Genomic DNA, 24,792 nt, shown 5'->3' with positions numbered 1-24,792 from the left:
AGACATCTATTACTAAGCCAAAGAGAAATTCAGACCAAAGTTTACCTGTAGAGAGATTCTATTGCATCTTGATCTAAAAATTCATGATCTTTCCTCACAGTTTTTATGTCAACTGGAAACTGCATATCTGAAAAACAAGTTCCAAATACTATGCTTTCACTATTATTTAACATTTTCAAAATTAAGAAAAACAACAGAACTTAAAATTCCAGATGATAAAATCTCTGGAAATAAATACATTTATGAATCGGGATACAATACTTGCATGCGAGAATTTTAGCATATACTAACCACAGAAAATCTAGAATTTATGACTGTCTATGACAGAAATATATTTTAAGAATTAAAAATTCAAGCATCCATTACAATTGCACAAAAGACCCACTCAGCAATGCATTTTACAAGACTATACCCAAAATAATGCCTAACTTACTTTATAAACATTTTCCCCCTACAATCTTTGTTAAGGCTAACATTCATTTTCTATTATTTTGGCACAAGTTTGTTTACCATCTTAATTCTCATGAACTGCAATAACCACTAGCCTGACTTTCCTGAAATGAATTTTTCAACTTGAATTATCTATTATACTCATTGCTCTGATTGAATTATTAGTATTACTAGGAAGGCTTTAAGGAGAAAACCACAGCATTTCCTCTGAAAAGTTTACTCTCCTATAGTTGTTCAACTTTTACTGGGTGACAGCTTGAACAAAGTTATTTGAGAACAAAGGCTGGATCTTAGCTGTGAAATATGTAAAGTACCCATTGTCCAATAAACAAATAACCAGCATCCTGTATTCACTGTGATGTGGGGTAGATGAGGATAATGGGAAGAATTCTGAACCTGCTTTTTTCTAAACCAGTAAACCCCTGAAATAAGACATCTGAAAACAAGAGACATAACTTTTTCCAATACTCTTCTCCCACTCATTTTAATAAAACTAGGTACCAGTGTGGTCATTTGCCAGTTAATTTGTTTTTTAACAAATGTAGACATAAAATAAAAAGCCCCTTCATCTTTTAAAATCTTTTTTAATGAGACCATCAATTAAAGGTGACACTAAAGGTGTGTGTTACACTTATTCTTGCATTGTTTATCAGACCAATCTTTATATATTTTGGCACCCAGCTTAAAGTTTGAATTATATAAAATATTCCTCCTAGAGTCTAATTATGAGACTGATAGGGAGATAATGTTTCCTTTCATAAGACTATATTGTTGCATCATATCTAAAGGAAGTATCACTTTAAATAGACAGGGATGTTATAATCAAAGTTCCCCAGCTCTGAGCCACAACAACACTAATTTGTTAATATTAACCAAGTTTATGGCTAACAATTCTTTACCTAATTCATTAACTTCCTAAACCAGTGGAACTGGCTTAAATGACTATATTTGTTGGCATTTGTTTACTAAAAATCATACATTAAATGTGGGTAACGACTTGCTAGAAAGAGCTTGAATTTATTCTTGCATTTATTCAAATAGTATATAATTATATCTTATTGCAAGCACTTTAGCAATACCTGCAAACATCTGAGCATACTGGGGAAAACCAGCAGCCTTCAGCCAATCACAGGCTTCCTTGGCTTCAATTTCTGAAAGAAAGAATCAGAAAACAACTTTAAAGACTGATACTCTGCAATTAAGGAGGAAAAACAATCGTCATTATGTCATGCTATTAACTCAGAATCAATCTGCTTGTTGTGATATCTTCACCAAAACAATCCCTAACATCAAACAGGCTTTTGCAATATATTATTCTTCATAAAGATGACCCCAACATCAAAGTGTGGAAGCATATGAAATTGCCTTTAAAAATACAATGGCTTTAGTAATGCAAAATAGTAGAGCATTGTGATCCATAACAGAAAAAGTGTATAGTATCAAATTCAACTAGCAAAAATATATCGGTAATTTAAAAAAAAACCAAAATTGTCTTTGAGATATCTTGGCATGCTAATGCTGGCCAGGACCGGTCAGCTGGGCCTGACACAATGTACAAATCTAATGTTAAAAGCGATTTAAAACCCTTCTTATAAAAAACAATCACACAACCTAATGAACCATCCCTAAAAAAACCATAGTAGCTAAGGGGCGTATCAGTTTCCCCGTGCCTGGCGACATAGATGGGTTTTTAAGAGCTTTTGAAAGGCAAGGAGGGTGGGGGCAATCCTAATCTCTGGGGGGAGTTGATTCCAGAGGGCCAGGGCCCCCACAGAGAAGGCTCTTCCCCTGGGTCCCGCTAGACAGCATTGTTTAGTCAACAGGACCCGGAGAAGGCCAACTCTGTGGGACCTTATCGGTTGCTGGTATTCGTGCGGCAGAAGGCGGTCCCAAAGATATTCTGGTCCGATGCCATGTAGGGCTTTATAGGTCATAACCAACACTTTGAATTGTGACCGGAAACTGATCGACAGCCAGTGCAAGCCGCGGAGTGTTGACGAGACATGGGCATATCTGGGAAAGCCCATGATTGCTCTCGTGGTCACATTCTGCATGATCTGAAGTTTCCAAACACTTTTCAAAGGTAGCCCCATGTAGAGAGTGTTACAGTAGTCGAACCTGGAGGTGATGAGGGCATGAGTGACTGTGATCAGTGACCCCCGGTCCAAATAGGACCGCAACTGGTGCACCTCCAGAACCCTGACTGCAAGCAGTAGAGTGAGAATTGCTGCACAGCTGCTGCTCTTTTGGGGGGCGGGATTTCCCCTCCAGTAAGATGATTTAAAATGGTGTGCTTGGGTGCTTGCACACATTGGAGGTAAGCATGGGTATATGTGTACACACATGTGCAGGGGGCCATGCATTGCATTATGGATGCTGGTACTTTTAGCACACAGCAACAAAAAGATTTGTCATCACTGGTATGGGCTAATCATCTCTAAAATGAGAAAATATTGCAAGTTATTAAGTCCTTTATGAAGACAGTTTTTTCTCTAACTTAGTTATAGCTCTAGTATAAGTTGAATTACCAAGATATTCAGGTTGAAGGCTCCAGTGCAAACTCTGCTAGTTAGAGAGGAAGGGCATAACTTTGTTGCCCTATTCACATCAGAACCACAAAGAAAATGCAACATTATTATGCAACTTTCTAAAACATGATCAGCACAGAGTTGTCAAATCAGAGAAAGCTACAGGTTGACGAATTATTTGCAGTTTTCACTTCGTATTGTACATGTCAGTTTCCCAATTACCTCTCCAATTAGACCAATTGTATACATTTAATTATTTATGTATGTAATTCCAAATCAAAGCACATAAGCAAAGTACAACGTAGATTTAGAATTTAATTATAAGGTAGGCAGGCTCTACAAAAGGCATTCTTGTTTATATTTAGGAGTAGCACATAAAATGCCCCAACCTCAATACTCCATGTCTCACTTTGAATGTAATTCTTTGACTTCAACATAATGTGATGTATAAATCAAATCAATGAATTTTCAATACCAGATTTATGTCTTCATATGTCACTCAAATGTAGATAATTGTCATTTATTCAAAAACATATTTAAATACACCACATTCAAAGGGAATATTAGGCAGTGGTTGAATATTAGAGGTTTCAAGTTATAAAAACTTAACATTACTGGATTATAGTTGATTATAGTTTCTTTTTTTTTTTGCAGGGTGGGGTATAAAAAGTAGGTAGTAGTTACTAGATTAGTGCAAAGTCCACCTGCAAACTCAGTGTATTGCAAACTTTGTCCATTGTCTATAACTGCAAACTTTGAGACCTGCAAACTTTGTCCATTACTCTTTGGAGCAAGAGTTGTGTGTATTACGAGTTAACAAGGAGCCTGAGAAAATATTCAATCTGTTCAAAAGCATCAGAAGTATCAAAGCACCCAAAACAACACAAAAATGAGGAAATAACAAGGAACATTACTGTATTACTATCACAAATGGAAGACAGATCTGAATGTATGTATAACCATACGAAAAAAACAATCAGGATCTAAAAGTAGGCACGTTTTAACGATAAAGTATTAAATAACTTAAATAACCTATGACTCAGGCAAGAAACCACACACTGGTCTATTAAAAGTTATAGAGGTGAGCTCCAGCTCCAGAAGTTATACATCTGGAACAGATTTATAGGAAATGGAGTAGACAGCTCTAATCTGCTCTTATCTTAGTTCAAAATCCTCTGCAAAACATTAATCCAGATCTTTCATTCTAAACCTCTGCTGAACTAAAATCATGACAATTCAGCAGTCATATTGAAATAGGAAGAAGTAGGGGGAGGGGGAGGAAGAAAGTAATTGTTGCCTTTTTCATAATTTACATAATTTACCACAATTATGGTGGTCAGCCAAGAATGGAAGAAAGTAGAAAGACTAGGTTCAATGTATCAAAAACTAATTGCATTTGCATTAAACCCTCTCAACCTGTTTGAAATTTGACACAATATGAATAATTCTGATATAAATTTCACCCCTTCTCACAGTCTCAAAGCCAAAAAAAATTACAAGCTCTTTAAAGAAATATATTCAGAGTATAATCCAAAAATTATTAATGATGTTCTTAAAATATGCTTATACAGCCTGAAGATTTTATCCTTTTCTGGTTTTTTAAAAGTTTTTTCGATGTCTCTTTTTTCAATTGTACATATGGGTGGGCAATGTTTCCAATAGTTTTTCTCAATCTGTTTGCACTCTGGAATGTGAATATGGCTATTTATAAACTCTAAGTGAGCCAAGCAGGTTTTGTCCTCACTTTCAGGCATAAATAATTAACACTGTACATCTAAGCTTTGTGTAGCAATTAGAAATATACCTTTCCAGCTTTTTACCCAGAGCTCAGAAGTCCCTGTTCAATATTTGTTTTCAATATAACCATCTATCCATTCTCTGTGGTCTCTTTCATTCATTATAGTAGTGGGTTCTAAAACCCTTTGCTACTGGTTCGCATGAGTGCTTGCACACAGAAGCTTCTGGGCATGTGCAGAAGCGTCCTACGCGGGTGGGCAGAGCCTTCCACTGCCAGCGCTACAGGTTCTTAGAACTGGGCCAACCGGGAACAACCCACTGCTGAATCCTTAGAGATAAAATAAACTTCATACCAAGAGACGTGGGGCTGATGTGGGAAAATAAACTAATGAACAATATGCCCAACTTAAATATCATAGGAATTATTTATACTTGTATATTGCATGAACACTGAGAGCAAAGATGGTTCAAACCGGTCAATTAATCTTCCTTGATTAATGTGAACCTTTTTTCCTCTTAGTGTTCATGCAATATGCAAGTGTTTTTATTGATGACCCTGTATTCAATTAATTCTTACAGCTGCAAGCACAGCTTTCACCAGCAGAATGGAAAACAGGGGAAATACATATAATTTAATTACAATTCATTCCTGAAGTTGTGGAGTACAGTAGTCCCTCACCTATCGCTGGTGTTACGTTCCAGACCTGGCCGCGATAGGTGAAATCCGTGATGGGGAATTTATCGACTGATAGTACTTATTTAAGTATTTATATTGTAATTGTTTGGTAAGTTTTCATTGTTTTAAGTGTTTATAAATCCTTCCCACACAGTATTTATTTTAGATACAGTATTTAAATACAGTATTTACAATTTTAGTTATTTTATTTTTTAAAAAAACTTGCCGATCGAGTTCGGCGGGCTGTTTAAATCTGCCGATCGACTTCCTCAGAAACCCGCGATGAAGTGAAGCCGCAGTAGGTGAAGCGCGGTATGGCGAGGGACTACTGTATTTCTCTCAAACACTTGGAAGAAGTGTGGACTGGAAATATCAGTGAAAAAAAGAAAAGTGTGTTATGCTCCTTACTCCCTATAAAATAGTTTGGACTAAGAGATCATTCCCCATGTACCAATGAACATCTATGGATAAGATATCTTAATGCCTTTACCACACTACTTAGACTTAGTCTCCCGAAAAACTGGTTTATCTTATCTTTCAATAAATGATTCTAAAGTATTAATTTTCTTATAATATTAGACTTTTTATTTTTCAAGATTGATAAAATAACAGTCACTCAAAAACCATCCCAAGCTTTTAAAGTATGATTAGCATTATGTGGTGCCAAATCTTAAAGAATTATGAATCTCCCTATCTTTGCATATAATACATATTTCCTGACTTTCTAAATATTTGAGCAGTTGAAAGTTTCCATTTCCTGCTGATTTCATTTTTCAAAGATTAAAGATTCAGATTATTGGAAAAAATCACTGTTGGATCCTTTGTCAATATATACTGTGAATCTTGCCTAATTTTGAATTTCAACTTTGAAAAATAGTATTAAAAGCTTTATAACCTCATTATAAAGATGTCTATAGCTCAGATCAATCTGCACTTAAAAGTTAAAACTGTACCAAGTAGCAATATCAAATATGTGCCTTCTTTTGGTAATAGTTTGCACTGTAAATTAGATTACAAAAAGTTAATAATTTAGGGCATGGAATCATAACCTAGCAAATGTCTCCTGCACTGTGGTCAATAAAACAAAAATTTATGGAAAATTTTTACTACCACTCTGTGGGCGTGGCTTATGCAGGACGCCCTGCATTTTCTTTCAACATCTTTTGGTGCAAATTGGGTGCTCTGGGGTGGAGCTCCACTTTTGCTACCCCATTGCGTTCCCCCCCCCTCCTGGTCCGGGCAGTTGCCCACTGAGTTAAAATGAGAAATACATATAAGTCAGAATATTTTTTTCAGAAAAAAATTTTTTTAAAACTATTATTGATAACTGACCCAATATTTAAGTTTGTTTCCTCTGATGTCTTTTTTTTACTATTTTACTTTTTTATTACTGTCTTTTACTGAACTGTAGTACTATTTAAAAGTTTGTTATCATCAGTACCTTGGTATCATTATTTTAACTGGCAATCTAGATTTAATGTTAATTTCTAAGATACTGGTGATGAATTTAGAGCCAATTAGCTGTTATTATATGGTATCTTCCAATCTTAAATGCAAATGTTCGTAATCCATATCAGAAAATATTATGGAAAAATATGCAGGAATTTCATAATTATCATATCTAATACATATTTGTCAGACAAAATTTCCTACAGTTAAATTAATGTGTGTTCAGCAAGTTATATTCAAATTCCTGATGAAAACAGAACCTACGAGGCTTCTCTTCTCTCACTACAAAATCAATTGAGCCTGTCATTTAAGGATTTTGTAAAGTCTATGAAAATATTACTAAGAGAAGTGAAGATCTATTGGATGTTATTTCCAATCAGATATATCTAAGCTTGTTAATTGTATGTTATCGTTTGTTGCATCTAAACATCAGTTTGATCAGCTCAGCAAGAATATATTTCCTCTACTATATTTGTCCTGACACATGTCAACTGTGGTTTTTCATTTAACCTGGAATAGCCCTAATAGAACAAAACAAAACAAAAAAAACCACCCCACAGTAGTCAACAATGTTTGCAGAATTTACAGGTGTCATAAAAGCCAAACCATTAACATTTTGGCTCTTGCTCCTTTTGTCCTTAAAATCTTAATCTCATTGTTTTTCCCACCACCAACCCCCAGAATGGCCTGCTTCAGAACAACAGTCAACAAGCACTGTATTAGACAAATGCCAAGCACTGGAATTTACAACCCCCCTCGTAGTAGCTACATCCCAATCAGCAACTGCATTGACAAAAACCTTCTGTTTTAAGAACATGTGCTGACAAGGGCAGAAGGTGGGAAATAAATGATGCTCATATGGGTTGTATTATGGCTCTCATTTCCCATTCTCTGAGAATGATGCTTGCCAACAGGCATGCAGGGGTTCCAAACAATAAAGTTCAATATATATAAGAGACCTGTAGTACCAGAATAGCAGTATTCATGCAGTGAGTAAGAGGAAAAACTGCAAAGGTAATTAAGAAGATAGCTATTGAAAACGTGTGTGTGTTCTTTTTTTTTTAAAAAAATAATTTTTATTGTTGTTTTTTTAAGAAAAAGAAAATAAATGTCATATATACATTGTTGAACAAGTCATACTCAGTATCGGTTATTTTCTATATTGTCTTTTTTTACACAGCGTGTTATATTAGACTGTATACATTCACATATATGAAACAAGCATAAATACTTTTTATTCTGTGATGAAATAATGATTAAATTTATACCCGTTTCATTTATCTGTGTCTTTATACTTTTATAGTGGTTTTCTATGTGTGTTCATGTGCATGTATCTCTCATACATAATTAAACACAGAAAGAGATGCAGTTTTATCTCCTTTATTCTGATTTTATACTTTTAAAAATAGGAGAAACTCCTTCTAATAATAAAGCTTTTAGAAGCAGATCTTCCTTCCACCCCTATGGAATTCTCAATATCTCTTATTTATATAGACTGAGAAAGAATGAAATTTAAGTAACTGAACAGAACAGTATAAAAATAGTTTCCATATATCCTTTTCCAAACAGGCTCAGTTGCAAGATAGAACTCCCCTTTAAGGCCAAGCCAATTTTGCATACTAAAGAACTGCTCTCACCACCCACCCACCCACCCCCAGCTCAGCTATGGCTTCTTAAATAATATAATAATGTTGACTTTTAAATTTAAAGAGGGTGCCTACATTCTCACATACCACAAGTCAGAGGTCAGAAAAGGTTAGCCAAAGGAGTAACAGTCAAGAATTCACTTCAGGAATATTCATAAACGATCCACAAACATGGAATGCAAAGTATGTATGGGACTGTGCTTCTTACATTTCTTTTTTAATCTCCATTTCCCTTCCTGCCAGACGATTCTGCAATCCAGAGACTGCATCACTGAATTGCAACACAATTCCGATGGAACAAAGCTATTCAGCAATAAGATTCTGTACAAGGGTTCGGCCTCAGGAAATGACACAGACCCTGGGAATCTGAATTGAGGATGACCCTCTCTCTCCACAAGGAAACCTTCCAGGGATCCATCAGTGGCCAAGCCCAAAGCCATAAGAAGTCACATGGTCTCCCGTTACTGGAGATTCTCAATGACCCAGCTCATGATTGTACCAAAGGTGCTTTTTTCAAGAGGTAAGTGGACTTTCTGCTTTTTCTTTTTAAGATGTTTCACTTCTCATCCGAGAAGCTTCTTCAATTTCGACCATCTGTCTGCAAGGAGTATAACTCCTGCCACTCTTCCATCATCCAGTCAGAGCTGAAGGAGCTTCTTGGATGAGAAACAAAACGCCTTCAAAAACACAACACACACGCACACACAACGCAGAAAGTCCAGTTGCCTCTTGGAAAAAAAATCACCTTTGGGATGTTTTCCTGTCACGCTTTCCATCCTGACATCATCGCTAGCCTTCGCTTGGCACACACAAGAGACGCTTAGCTAGTCGAGGGGCACCGCAATCCGGACAGTTCTGACCGGGCTCCATCACCATGCCCGCGTTCACTTTAAAGCGGCTGTTCCCGTTCTCCAGTCACGTACACAAGCCTTTACAATCCAGCTTCGCCCTGGCCGGCGGGATCAACGCGACCCAAGCGAACGTGGGATTTGGTGGGACGATATACTCACGCGTTAATATCATCCTGGCTCCGGATTAACTGGCGCGGGAGATCCTGGTTCATTCACTCTCTACCCATCCTGAAAAATAAAACGTCCGCAAACCAAAAGACGCCGTCCGTGCCAACCGGCTCGCCGAAGAGAAGCCCAACCCAAGAACCGGGGGGCGCCTCCAACGAGCTCCCCAGCCGCTTAGATTTTTTGCTCTCTCTCTCGCTCTTTGGCACCGCAAGCTCCCCGCCTGCTCTCACACCCCCCGCCCCGTTCGTGCAACGCGAAAGCTACGCGAAATACGACGCGCCCGTCCCGCTTTCGGAGGGGGAAATGGACGAGGCGGGGCCTTGGCTCCTCCCTCCTCGACGCCTTTTCTTTGCAGATGCTCTCGCCTAGATCTTAGCGAATTCTGCGGTTTTGGTGCGGACGGAAGAATTTGGAAAGTCGAAGAAACAGTATCACTGACCCGTATGCATTAATGTATAGATCCGGGTACATTCAAGGGGCTGATCGCTTATGATTAAGGGGCGAGCATAAGTGCCTTCCGTCCCCTTTCCAATTGTCTCTCCTATATTTTATATATCTTTTCTTCCATCCATATATCCTTCCTCTACTGTTCATTGATGTATTCTATTCTCATATCTCTTCTTCTATCCCTTCCCTGATATTTTACTACTACACGTTTTTATTCTCCTTAACTTTCAATTTGTATTGGACAAAATAAATAAATAAATGATTAATGGCCAGGTTCCTTTGCGCTCCTCCCCCTCCCCTAGTTTCTTAATTTCGGATCATCTGACCAAAGCCTTGTTTATGTTATGGACTGATGGTAACTGATTTCTCACAAGAGGACAGAATCGTTACTCATTAGATCTGTGTTTCTCAATCTGAGAAGGTTAAGATGCCTGGGTTTCAACTCCTAGAAATTCCCAGCCAATTAAAACCCACATCTTTTACATGAGCATCATCAAATTACTGTTGAGACTGACCAACCGTACTCGGCATGGGATCCTATATCTGCATGGAAGGAAACATGCAGTAGGTTACCTCAAGTTTCTGTCCTAGGCCCAGTATTCTTCTAACAAATGATGTGGAATGAGGAGATAGTAAGGGAGCTAGTCAAATTTGCAAACAATACCAAGCTAATATCATTTGTCCCTTATGGTATAAGGACTCCTGCCTTGGACAGAGGATTGGAGAAGACCTCGAAGTCACCTTCCAGCCCTATAAATCTACGACTTTGTACAAAATTACATTATGACTTAGCATTTTGTATGAATGCATCATACAAAAGCATCACGCGTCATTTAAACAAGACATGATTAAACAAGTCATGTTGTAGTATGCTGCGTGAACCCATTCCTAATGTCTTGCACTTCAGGAATATAGGTCCAGTGAATCCAAACAGCTGTGAACAAAACTGCTTTCCAGACAATGCTCTTGTTATCAGTGCAAATAAAACTACAGATACTGTATCTGCCATTTTATAGACTGCTATAAAATTCTGGGATGATACAACTTATTAAACAGACTACAGTTTTCTATTTCTAAATAAGAGAACAAACCCCCCCTGCCCAACTTTAGAAGTGCCTTTAAAATATAACCTACAGAATATACAAATTCCTGATGAATGGGCACATTTTAAGGATGGTTGTGTTTTTCTTATCATATATATTGTTTGGAGCCAAAGGATAAGAAAATGCAAACAAGTCTGAAAATTTTAAATTAAAAAAAATGCAAATGATAATTCACTTGCATCAGTAAATTTTTCCAAAATATGTATATTAACTTATTTCTACAGTGAGGCAACACACCTTAATCTCTTCTCAAGTCCATATGAACAGACGGGAATTAAAGGTACAGTGGTACCTCTATTTAAGAATTTAATTTGTTCCATGACCAGGTTCTTAAGTAGAAAAGTTTGTAAGTAGAAGCAATTTTTTCCCATAGGAATAAATGTAAAAGCAAATCATGCATGCAAACCCATTAGGGAAGAAATAAAACCCACCTCTGCCGTCAGGCATGGGGGAATTTGAGACATCTCCCCCGGGCCTATACAATTCATGTATGGTATGTTTGTTTGTGTGTATGTCTGCTTTAATAACATTTTAAAATGTTTTTTTAATTATTAGATTTGTCTAATTGTTCTATTGTTGTTGTGAGCCGCCCCGTGTCTGCAAGCATACAAATCTAATAAATAAATAAATAAAGGAATAAAGGAATGAATGAATTAATGAATTAATGCTCGGAATTAGGGTGGGGGGAGGAGGAAGAAGAAGAGGAGGAGGACAGTCGCTGCCGAAGGAAGAAGGCTAGGGGAATCAAAAAAATCCAAAATTTTAAAGCTTAAAAAAAAAAGAGGGACTCTGAGGCGGCAAGGAGGAGCACGCGCCTCGCATACACCCAGGGCGAGGCTGCCTCCCATACACTGTACCAGAGAGAGAAACCCAGAGGGAATGGCAGGAAACTGGCTCTGCCTTTGTGCCGCTCTCAAATTTCCTGGGAAATTTTTCTGGGCTCAGGTTCTTAAGTAGAAAATGGTTCTTAAGAAGAGGCAAAAAAATCTTGAACACCCGGTTCTTATCTAGAAAAGTTCTTAAGTAAAGGTACTACTGTATTACAAAGTACTGTACTTAAATCATTTTGTTTACAACTGTACATTTTAGATGTGTTTTTAAAAGTTGAAGACTGAATTGTCTTTTTCTCAATTTGTGAATCATTTTTCTTAAATGATGCATCAGTTTCAAAACTTTTCAATAACACAGTAGTGCTGATCATTTGATATACACATTTAATCATCCTATGTTTGATTGAAACAACCTTTAGTGATCTTGTGGGAAAAGGAGATGTATCTATATAAAAAATAAAATTGACTCTTATTATCCAGATATACAATTGTAGAAAATGAATGAACAACAGTCTGTACAAATTAATCATATAGGAATCTGAAATTCCGTCTCCTGCAAAATACATGCTGTACAAAGTATTTGGAAGTAAACAGGAAGAAGAGATACTGTATAAGCTTTTTCATGTTGTAATCAGGTATCCTAAATTAACTGGCTGAGACAAACAAATCCTTTGCTTTCGTCTAGACAATCACCAAAGCTTGAACAGCAATAAATTTTAAGTGTTTAGTTTTGCTTAATTGTGTACATTTTCTTGAAATACGTTTCCTGGGTATTTATTGTTACAGCACAATAGCTTTATCCCTGAAGAAATATGTGAGTAGAATACTTCCAGTAACAGCAACATCTTCATTTTATACATTTTATACATTTTATTAAGGAAAGGGTTCCTAATGATGGGAAGCATATGGGATTGCTGTGTTGTCTTTCATTCACTTTTAAATGTACAGTGATACCTCGTCTTACGAACTTAATTGGTTCTGGGACAAGGTTTGTAAGGTGAAAAGTTTGTAAGACAAAACAATGTTTCCCATAGGAATCAATGGAAAAGCGATTAATGTGTGCAAGCCCATTAATACTCACCCCTTTTGCCAGTCGTTTTTGTGCTGCTGGGATTCCCCTGAGGCTTCCCTCCATGGGAAACCCCACCTCCGGACTTCCATGTTTTTGTGATGCTGCAGGGGAACCCCAGCAGGGGAATCCCAGCAGTGCAAAAACAGGTGCTTCGCTGGCAATGGAAGTCCGGAGGTGGGATTTCCCAGCGAGGGGAGCTTCAGCGAAATTGCAGCATCGCAAAAGCACAAAGGTCCTCGAAACCCCACCTCCGGACTTCCGTGTTTTTGTGATGCTGCGATTTTGCACTGCTGGGATTCCCTCACTGGGAAACCCCACCTCCGGACTTCCTTTGCCAGTGAAGTACCTGTTTCTGTGCTGCTGGGATTCCCCTGCAGCATCGCAACAATACGGAAGTCCAGAGGTGGTGTTTCCCATGGAGGGGAGCCTCAGGGGAATCCCAGCAGCGCAAAAATGGGCGCTTCGCTGGCAACAGAAGTCTGGAGGCGGGGCATCCCAGTGGCGGCGGCTTGGGTTTGTAAGGTGAAAGTAGTTTGGAAGAAGAGGCAAAAAAATCTTAAACCCCATGTTTGTATCTCGAAAAGTTTGTATGACAAGGGTTTTGTAAGATGAGGTATCACTATATTTATTTAAAACACTTATAGTTGCTGATTTTACATATCATAACTCCAGGAGGCTCACGGAGCAACAATAAAAATAGGAAACTTAAAAAAAACAGCACAAAACAGCTGGTGCCTTAAAGGCAATATATTCCCACATATCCATATCCAGCTGCATTCGGCAGCAGTTCCATTTCTGCTGTGGGAAATACCAAGTTTTAAAGCCTTCCAGAAGGCTGGGAAATTGGAGGCCTGCCACATCGCAAGGAGAAGGATAATCCACAGGGTAAGGGCTACTTCATATAAGACAGTCTTTCAGGATTTAGGGAGATGACAGCATTTAAGAGAAGACCCACTCATACTGAGCATTTTGGTAGAAAGATCAGATATCCTTTAGGTGGGCCAACAATCCCCTGGCCCTATGTTATTCAGGATTTTAAAGTTGATAATCAGCAACTTGAATTGCACCCAGATAAGACTATGAAAAGTGCAGCACGCATGAGAAAGTAGTGATATAATATGTGCAAACCATAGAATACTGAGCATTGCATGCAGTGCTGAATTCTGGACTTGCTGTAATTTCCAGATAGCCTTCAAGGACAGTCCCAAGTAAAGCACAATGTAGTAATCTAGCTGGGAATTTATTAGAGGATGATTGGTTGTGAGCAAAGCATCCCGAACCAGGAAAGGATGCACTGTGCACATAAAATAAATCTACTTGAAGACCCTCCTGGCTTCCACTGCTACCTTCTGGAGCAGGAGCTGTAAATATTAGAGAATCCTTAGTTATTTACCAATTCTATCCAACTGAAGTACTTAGTTGCATCCGACTGTGACCAGTGTTGAGCAATGTTATCTGATAGATGTCGAGAATATTTATCTTAATCCTCTGCAGACTGAATGGAAGAGAAAAGGCATACAGTATGTGTGAGAGTGAAATGGTTGCACAAGACAGAAAGCCTCTTCTCATCCATATGCATTCACTGGATGATCTTCTTAAAGCTTAGGTCACTGGGGGTTTTTTCCATGGGTCAAATCAAAGTAAAAGCTTTTTCCTCCCTGAGATATACACATGATCATCATGATGACCAATAGTGAGGAATTAATGACAATTTAATACAATGTCCAGGAACCATAAGTCCTGTTTTATATAAAAATACTTGTGACCAGAGACATGCAGTGTAGATTCTATGATCCATTTCGCAATGATGGTTCTCATACATGTTTTCTTTCTTTAAATAGAATAATGCAGAAGCTGAAACCTGATTGAGTCTCGTTAGGCATTTAAACTGTACAGTGATCCCTCGAGTTTCGCGATCTCGATCTTCGCGAAATGCTATATCGCGATTTTTAAAAAAATATTAATTAAAAAAAAACCACTTCCGGGTTTGGCTTCGGGAGTCAGCTGGGAAGTGGCGCGGCTGTTTTAAAAGGTCGCAGCCGGCCTGGGGGGCTTCCCAGCACCCCCCCGAACCCCCAACCCGGGTTCGGGGGGGGTGCTGGGAAGCCCCCCAGGCCAGCTGCGACCTTTTAAAACAGCTGCGCCGCTTCCAAGCTGAGTCCTGAAGCCAAACGCGGAAGTTCGGCGGCCGGACAAGCGGCGGCCGGACAAGCGGTGGACAAGCGGCGGGCACGGCAGCAGCGAGGAGCCGAAGATCGGGGTTTCCCCTTTGCGGCGCTGCCGAGCAGATCAGCTGCTGGGCGGCGGAAGGAACCTTCCCTGGGCCAGGTGCGGAAGTAAAAACACCATCTGTGCATGCGCGGCCATGGGAAAAAAGGGTGCGCATGCACAGATTGTGTTTTTACTTCCGCACCACTATATTGTGAAAAATCGAGTATCGCGAGGGGTCTTGGAACGTAACCCTCGCGATACTCGAGGGATCACCGTATATTGCTTCCCAATAGCAATAGCCACTTAGACTTATATACCACTTCAAAGTGCTTTGCCAGCCTCTCAAAGAGATTTACAAAGTCAGCATATTGACCCCAACAATCTGCATCCTCATTTTACCCATTTCGGAAGGATGGAAAGCAGATTCAACCTTGAGCCTGGTGAGAATTGAACTGCTGGTATTCAGCAGAATTAGGCTGCAATACTACATTCTAGCCACTGCGCCACCACAGCTCCTACATATTTGTCTTCTTTGTTTTCTTTTCCATACTTAATTATGTTAGGCATGCACAGATGCAATTCTCTAAGTGTGCTATTAATAATAATCTAGCATTACAGCAAATTAGCAATTCTGCAGCTAAAGCAAAATAGGTCAAATAAAAAGTAGAAGCACATTTTGGGACTACTATTTCCTTATTTGGATAAGAAAAACCATGCACATGATCGTCAAACTGATTATTTTAAACAAAATCCCAAACTATTTCAAGATTACAAAATAATATTTAAGTAATAGAGCAAATAAGGACAACCCTATTGCTAAATCTGGTGTCATAGCTCATACTCCACCTATTATTTGTTAAATAAAAACATACATTTCTTCCCTTAAATCAGATCTTGGCTTACCATCTCGCTCCCAAAAGAAAGCTACCCTGCCTAGTTTGCATAAGATCCAGTCCAAGTACTGGATAAAATGGAACACAAATGAATTGTGGGGAACAGTGGGTTCTTCTTTCTACAGCACATGAATTCATCATGTAGACTAAAATTGGGCAACATTCCCTCTGTTAGGGGGCCCATTTCCACAAGAGTTATCGACTGAATTGCTTGCCAGGTCCAAAACAAGTAGTAGGCAATGCCAGAAGAAAAAGTGGGTGGGTAGGGGGTCTATCTGTTTTTCTTCTATTTTATAAAAGCCAAGATTTAGGCAGACATTTCATTTATCTATCTTGCAAATGCTAAATGCTGCTATGTTTGCCACATTAATGAAAATATGGAGCAGGATATTGGCACTCTAAAATGGACATGTTGATTTGAAATATGTTTTTGATTAAGATCATGAAGAGTGCACAATTTATTTTTTAAGTCAATTCCTGAAAATTTAAAAAAAAACCATTTTTAGTAAGTTCACTAGGTGACACGCCCAGCTGAGTAAAGTTTGTAAATCACAATACACCCAAAAATCTGTCATTAGACAGTTTGTTGCTATTATATTTCTGTTGCTGATTTCTAACTCATTAATCTATTTTGATATTGATTATATATTTTATTTTAATCAATGAGTTTTTATTGAAGGATTGTAGTGATAAAAGACAGTTTTATCCTTCAGAAATGTTCTTCCAAGACTGCGGTTAATAAGGGACTGTTTGGTAGTATTTTAAGTATGAAAATTCATTTAAAAAGGGTATACAATGGTACCTCTACCTAAGAACGCCTCTACTTAAGATCTTTTCTAGAAAAGAACCGGATGTTCAAGATTTTTTTGCCTCTTGTCAAGAATCATTTTCTACTGAAGAACCTGAGCCCGGAAAAATTTCCCAGGAAATTTGAGAGTGGCATGAAGGCCCGGCCTGTTTCCTGCCATTCCCCTTTTAATCCCGGCCATCTCAGGCTTTTCTGGGCTGCCAGAGGAGCCTTTCGGTGGTGCTTAAGGAGGCTTTGGCAGTCCAGAGTGAACGGAGTGTTTTCCTTTCTCTGGGTGCTTGGAGAGGGAATAAACCACTTTGCTGTGTGGAATAATAGATTCAATAATAGGAAAGTTCTAGTTTATTTATTTATTTATTTGTCCAATACACAATAAATATTGAAGAGAGTAGACATGTAGTAATATATATAAAGAAAAGGATAGAAGAAAAGATATAAAAATAAAGGAGAAGATATATGAAAGGAAGAAAAGATATATGCGATAAAGGAGAGGCAATTGGACAGGGGCCGCCCCTTACTGACCTCTTAGGAATGGACAATCGTGGATAGTCTAAGGGAAAATGTTGGAAGTTAGGGGTTGACACTACTGATTCCAGTAATAGTTCCATGCTTCGACAACTCGATTGCTAAAGTCATATTTTTTACAGTCAAGTTTGGAGCGGTTAATATTAAGTTTGAATCGGTTGCGTGCTCTTGTGTTGTTGCGGTTGAAGCTGAAGTAGTCATTGACAGGCAGGACGTTGCAGCATATGATCTTGTGGGCAATACTTAGATCGTGTTTTAGGCATCGTAGTTCTAAGCGTTCTAGACCCAGTATTGTTAGTCTATTTTTGTAGGGTATTCTGTTTCGAGTGGAGGAGTAAAGGGATCTTCTTGGGAAGTATCTTTGGACATTTGGTTGAAAGATAAAACAATCAGAAACCAATGATTGGGAGACATTGTAGATTTCTTTCCAATGCATGTGTTCAAACAAGAGCTGCAAAACCATCTGTCAAGGATACTTTAATTTTTCCCATAGTCAATGAGGGATTGGAGTGGATGATCTAAATGGCAACTTCGAACTGTATGGTTCTATTTTAAAATAAGATCTTTAACATTTGGAGAAAGTTATTTTCCTTCCAAACAAACTTCTAACATATATTTGAATTTAAAAAACACTGGTTTCAACCTTGAGCTATAACTATTGTCCTTTATTACAATTTTACCTTTCTTATAGGGACTGACTTAATATAAATACTTGTGAACCATTATAAGAAATATTAAATAAAAGACACTTAAGGAAATGTATATATACATGTCAATACCTTATACTCAAATGGAGTAAAAATGCAGAGCATACATTCTCAACAAACTAAGTATTTGAGGCCTGCACTGTTGCAATGACATGGAATTGCCAAATACCCTCTCTTACATATTTGGACTCTTATGAATATTTGGAATATTTCCTATGTAAAGTTGCTCATGTTCTTTTTAATAGAGATACAAAAGGAAAGAGCCTAAATTCCATTCATAAAGCAAATGTCTGTGGAGATTCTCAGTCATTCAGGTCATGGTTGTCCCAAAGGTGCTTCTTCAAGAGGCAACTGGACTTGCTTTGTTTTTCCTTGAAGATATTTTGCTTCTCATCCAAGAAATTTCAGTGCAATGCAGTGAGACATGTGCACACCTGTACTTTGGAAAAACAAAATGACCAGAAATGTTTGGCACAACATAGGAAAATAACCCATGAGGACAAGAATCAGCAGTCCATCTGCAATTGAAAGATAACTTTTGAAAGATTATCTTTTGAAGATAACAAAGTCCACAATCAGATCAGAGAGGACCACTGGTTTGAAAGAGGAGTCAAAGGGGCCATCTACATTAAAATTGAACCGCCCTCTCTCAATAAGGGGGCTGGAAATATGACACCACCTATCGCCTGTTTATAAAACTATTACAATATTCAGGTGACTCTGAGGGCACAGATAAACGTCCAAGTACATAAACCACTCACATAAAAAGAGTCAACAACCAGATAACTGCAAGGAATATAAATCCTTCCACTCCCCACCATTTATTGTTGATTATACTTCTTGCATTGATTAGTTTACATTTGAGATTGAGTTTGTGATCAGGGGTGAGATTGGATTGAGTTGAGTTGAAATTGGCTTGAAATGAGGTAGTAAGAGGCACACTATCCTATTCATTGCTTGAAGTGCTGGGGGGGTCCGTTTGTAGATGAGGGATGGTGGGTGGAGAAGTGTGGGATGGTTGAGGAGGGACAGTGGGTTTGGAGATGACAGTGGGTTTGGAGGGTTATGAGTTTTGATCCTGATGCAATCAGAGCGGTAGTCAATGTAGAAGTTAGTTTCACCTTGGTCACAACGTCTCCGGAGTTCGGCATGTAGTTCCCGAGAGCGGATGCGTTGGAGTAGTGTTAGGTCTGGTCTGGATCTGAGTTTGTTGTATTTTGCGTTATTTCTGGCGATGGAGTTCATGGTCTTAATGAACTGTTGTTTGGTAGTTTCATTTTTGCAGACTATTCTGCACAACCAGGGAGCCATTGATCCATCACTGTCAGAACTGAAGAAGCTTCTTGAATAAGAAGCAAAACATCTTTAAAGAAAAACAAAGAAAATCCAGTTTCCTCTTGAAAAAGTACAGTACCTTTGAGTCACAAATGGCAGGGCCTACTGTTACAAGTTTTAATTTATTTTTAAATAGCCTACTTTCCAACAAAATATTTTATGTTCTTCAAGCTGCTTGATTTAGAGTTATGTGAAGGTTTCAACAATTAGGATCCACTTTACGCAATTAATATAATTGTACGGTTTAGCATCTGCTTTGGCAACTGAACCAAAGTGAAGATCTGGGCCATAGAGAAACTCAACAGAAATTTTTATTTCCTTTCAAATGTATCCCAACAGAAGTCCAATTGTGCAAGTCTGCTTTCAACCTACATTACTGCCAGAAGCAGCATTGCCTACACCCTCTGAAACATGCCATCCCAGGGAGAGCCTGATCTAAGCTATGATAAGCTTTCCAACACATAATGTAATATCAAGTTGCTGTGCAAGTCTCATCTCACCTTTAAACATTTTCTCAACCGATTTGAATATTTACCTGAATTATCAATAAATTATATTCACCAATGTGTTTGGGGCAGTATCAAAAGTTTTCAGTAGATTAAAACACACACTCAGTACACAGTGGTGGACCTCTCTGTCTTTAATCAAGTTACATTTTTAGCCAAATACAGTACTCCCAATCTTCCTATTAAATTTCCTTTTATTATGCTCCTTTCTCAGTGCTACCAAAGATACACATTCCATATAGCTAGACAGAGACATATTTATTTTTGAAAGCCTAGCTCACACACAAAGACATCAGTTGTACAACTTTTTCAGAGTAAAATATCACAGTAATCTCTGTTCAGGCTCCTTTCTCTATATCTGAATTTTCCATAAACAGTCATGAAACTGTCCAGCAACTATCTCCTTTGTTAGCATTCCATCTGCAAATCCTCACAAACATCTCTGAATATCCTACATAATTTATTTTGCAATTCTCATTATGGATTGCTTTCCTACTGTGTGCCTAGAATTTGCACGTTACTATTACCATCCCTGCATGGCATAACTCATGGCTTCTTTGAGCCCCTTCACCATGACAAGGCAGTAATCCATGAAGAGAATTATAGCAGAGCGTTCTGACAAAAGATAATCCATTGAAGAAGGAAATGGCAACCCATTCCAGAATCTTTGTCATGAAAACCCCATGGACAGTACCAAAAGGCAAAAATATATGATTCTGAAAGATGTGCCCCTCAAGTCAGAAGGTGTCTAATATGCTACTGGAGAAGAACAGAGGGCTAGTATTAGTAGTACCAGAAAGAGTGAAGTGATTGGGCCAAAGTCCAGTCAGCTGTGGATGTATGTGGTGACGAAAGGAAAGTCTGATGCTATTAAGATCTAATTTCCATAGGAACCTGTAATGTAAGATTTATGAATCAAGGCAAGTTGGATGTGGCCAAACAAGAGATGACAAGACTGAACATTGACATCTTAGGAATCAGAGAATTAAAATGGACAGGAAAGGGTGAAATTAATTCAGATGACAAGCAGGTATACTACTGCGGACAAGAATCCCTCAGAAGAAATGGACTAGCCTTCATAGTCAATAAAAGAATAGGAAAAGCAATACTGAGATATAATCCCCTAAATGATAGAAGGATCTCAGTTGAACCCAAGGCAAACCATTCTGTTAAGTCTGTATGTTAAGTCCGTGCAGGAATGAGACAGCGTAGTCTGTGAATCATTAACAATTTATTGGAACAAGTTATAGGCAACTGGAACTAGTAATACAACAACCACATGGCCGTGCCTGGCAGCTATTTATATCCTTGCTGCCAGGCTGAGCCAACCAATCCTGTTTCAGTATTTTCCCGCCCAAAGAATAGGGGCGGGTATCTTTATTAAACTGACCTATAGACACAACACATTCAACATCACAGTAGTCCAAGACAATGCCCCAATGACAGGTGGTGAAGAGGATAAAGTTGACCAGTTCTGTGAAGCTCCACAGCACCTTATAGAATTAACAACAGAAAATGATGTGTTATGTCTGTTTAAATGGTTACCTTTTTTGTTCCCTTTTTCTCCTAGCTAAAATCCCTATCACCTGTGATTACTGTATTTAAGTTCAGTTTGCTGTCTTCACTTTTTTCACCTCTCTTCTTTTTTTTACTGCACACACTTGATGGTGCATTATGTGCCCACTTGTTAGAATGTTTTATTGTTAGGAAAGGAACCCTTTTCTTTGCATAGTTACTTTGGTGTTGAACCAGAAAGGTAATGTGTATTTTGTGGGTTTGCCTTTGATTAAAAACTGTTTCTTTAATTTTTACATTGAGAGTTTGAATTATTAACACTTATCATTGTGGGGGATTGGAATGCTAAAGTAGGAAGCCAAAATGTAACCAAAATAATAGGCAAGTTTGGCCTTGGAGTACAAAAGGAAGCAGGTTACATGCTCGTAGAATTTTGTCAAAAGAATACAATGGTCATAGCAAACACTCTTCCAACAACCCAGGAGATGATTCTACACATGGACATCACCAGACGGTCAACACAGAAATCAGATTGACTATGTGCTTTTCAGACAAAGATGTAAAAGTTCTATACAGTCAATAAAAACAAAATCAGGAACTCACTGTGGCTCAGATCATGAGTTTCTCGTTACAAAATTTAGGCTTAAATTGAAAAAAGTAGGAAAAAGCACTGGGCCACTCAGGTATGAACTAAATCATATCCCGGATGAATATACAATAGAGTTGACAAATAGATTTAAGGAATTAGATATGATAGATAGAGTGCCTGAAGAACTAGGGATGGTGTTTCGATACATTGTACATGAAGTAACAACTAAAACTATTCCAAAGAAAAAGAACTGAAAGAAAGCAAAATGGCTGTCTGAGGAAGCTTTACAAATACCTGAGGAAAGAAAGGAAGAGAAAGGCAAAGGAGAAAGAGAAAGATACACCGAATTGAACGCAGTATTCCAGAGAATAGCTAGAATAGAGAAGAATGCCTTCTTTAATGAACAGTGCAAAGAAATATAAGGAAAACAATAGAATAGGGAAGACTAGAGATCTCTTCAAGAAAATTGGAGATATGAAGGGAACATTTCATGCAAAGATGCATGTGATAAAGGACAAAAATGGCAGGGACCTAACAGAGCCAGAAGCAATGCTGAAAGAATGGAGGAGAAAGCCTGGCACATGGAGAAAAACCAGAGATTGGAGAAGGCAGGAATGCAGGAGAAATCCTAGATACGCAGGGAGAAACCAGAGATTGGAGAAGGCAAGAATGGAGGAGAAAGCCTGGACGCATGGGGAGAAACTGTGAAGATTAGAGAAGCAGAAACAGAGGAAGAAACCTGGACACACCAGGGGTGGGTGGGTGGAGATTGCGGGGGGGGGGAGAAACCCAAGCAAGCTCTGCTGCTGCTCTTGGGCTCGTCTGCACATGAGAACTTCTCGGGAAGGGCCCCATCTATGTGCCCAGACCCTAGATGTGTTTGAGAGAGGGGGGGAGAGGGAGAGAGAGAGAGAGAAAGAGAATGAAGGAGGAGAGAGAGAGAGGGAGACAAGAAAGAATGAAAGAATGAAAGAAAGTGAAAGTGAAAGAAGGAAAGAGAAAAAGAAAGAAAGAAAAAAAAAGGGGAAGGGAGAGACTGACAAGAAGAAAAAGAGAGAAAGAGAGACAAGAGAGAAATGGAAAGAAGGAAAGAGGAAGAGGAAGAAAGAGAAAGAAGGGAAGAAAAAAGAAAGGAAGATGAGAGACAAGAAAGAAAAAATGAGAAAGGAAGGAAGGGAGAGAAAGAAAAGAAAAGAGATATAAAAGAGAAGGAAAGGAGGGGGAGAGACAAGAAAGAAGGAATAAGGAAGGGAGGAATAGAGAGAGAGAGAAAGAAAGAAATTTATGACCAAAATTGGGCCTAAAATTTTGATTGCTAAGCAAGAGCATTGTTATGTAAGTTTCACATTTTACAGGTTGGCCATGCCCATCCAGTCACCTGTCCTCCAAACTATGCCCACAGAAACGGTAGGGAAAATTTTTACATTTCACAATTGAGCTATGGTAAAGCACTTCTGAAAAACCTTGCCAAGAAAACTGCAGGTATTTGTCCAAGTATACAACTGAACAGAAGTGGGGGGGGGGCAGCCCCTCAAAATTAAGCAGGATTGGACTGGTTAATATTTTAGCAGAGCATCTTTAGGAAATCCTAGGGCTTTAGGCAAAGCTGGAATTTCAAAACAAAAAACAAAGCTCAGCTGTTTGGAAAACTCTCTACATATTGTTGCCAAGATAATGACATCAACCTGTCCACATGAAGTTACCAAGAAACAAGCTCAAGTTGAGGGTCATTATCCGTACACTTTGAATATAAACTTCTTATCTTCTAGATAAATTCTGAACTGTCAAGTCAGAATAAATCTTCCAAAGTCCTTAATAAAGGACTCTTGCCAACTTAATTCCTTGGTCCGTTTGCAGGAATGAGATCATATAACATTGCAAAAAAACAAATGCATCATATTAGAGAAACAGATTGAAACTGGCAGCTAAAAGGTGACTTTTCAGATTATAAAGCTTTTGATAGTCAGAGTTAGAAAAAAAAAGAGAGGGGAAAAAAGAATATTTGTTTAATGTAAATAAGTAACGTAACTGGGAACCCCGTGAGAAGGAATTTCATAAACAGACTAAATTTTTAAAACTCGATAGTCACTTTTTGCCTTTCCACAGATGGCAAAAAATGCAGAAATGTTTCTTTAATGTTTTCACGGGCAGGTTACAAATAGGAAAGGTGTTCCATTAGAAGCTCTGAATGCAGGTAACTGCCCTTGGCATTGGACATAAACAGCTCTGAAATAACAAGGCTACAGGTACCATTGCTGCAGTTTCAGTAATGCTGTCTTTTGCTTTAGTAACCCCTTTGGTTTAACCTTTTCTTGAAACTAGTAGAAGAAGATCAAGATGTCATTAAAAAAACTCCCTTAGACTCTCCACAATTGACCTCTCCAGGTTCCTAAGAGGCCAGTAAGGGACGTAAATAAGTGCACTGGTGTGCCTTTCGTCCCCTGTCCAATTATCATTCCTTCACCTATCTTATATATTCTCTTCCTTTCATATATCCTCTCCTCTAAGTTCACTTTCACCCTCTTTTATATTATCACATGTCTATTTTTCTTCCTATGTATTTGTATATTGGACAAATGAATAAATAAAAAAATAAAATATCAGGTATCACACTATCATGAATTCCTTGAATTTCTGCACAGAGACATTTATGCATAAACTTCCTTGCTGTATACAAATGAAAAGTTTCCAGCGGCTGTATGAAGCCCTGTGGTTCTTAGAAGCTATGTAGACATGTTTCTTTATT

At 38.3% G+C, this 24,792-nt stretch overlaps 1 protein-coding gene across 2 annotated transcripts in view; it reads right to left on the bottom strand.

The window, feature by feature from the left end:
• The window catches only part of LOC139160966 (rho GTPase-activating protein 7-like), a 93,681-nt gene that overhangs the window by 24,483 nt on the left and 44,406 nt on the right, over nt 1-24,792 (bottom strand). Inside the window, exons 1-3 of one of the 2 annotated variants that reach the window (XM_070739467.1) lie at nt 9,497-9,747; nt 1,530-1,601; nt 46-127 (exon numbers count right to left, since the gene is read on the bottom strand). In XM_070739467.1, the coding sequence (XP_070595568.1) occupies nt 46-127; nt 1,530-1,601; nt 9,497-9,509 (167 nt within the window). In that variant the 5' untranslated portion in view covers nt 9,510-9,747. Of the gene's footprint in view, nt 1-45; nt 128-1,529; nt 1,602-9,496; nt 9,748-24,792 lie in introns of those variants that run through there. The other variant, XM_070739466.1, reaches the window with a different exon arrangement.

The sequence above is a fragment of the Erythrolamprus reginae genome, chromosome 2 (genome assembly GCF_031021105.1).
Source record: "Erythrolamprus reginae isolate rEryReg1 chromosome 2, rEryReg1.hap1, whole genome shotgun sequence".
NCBI lineage: Eukaryota > Metazoa > Chordata > Lepidosauria > Squamata > Dipsadidae > Erythrolamprus > Erythrolamprus reginae.
Note: the sequence above shows the minus strand (reverse complement) of the source record. Positions and strands in the feature narration are given on the sequence as shown.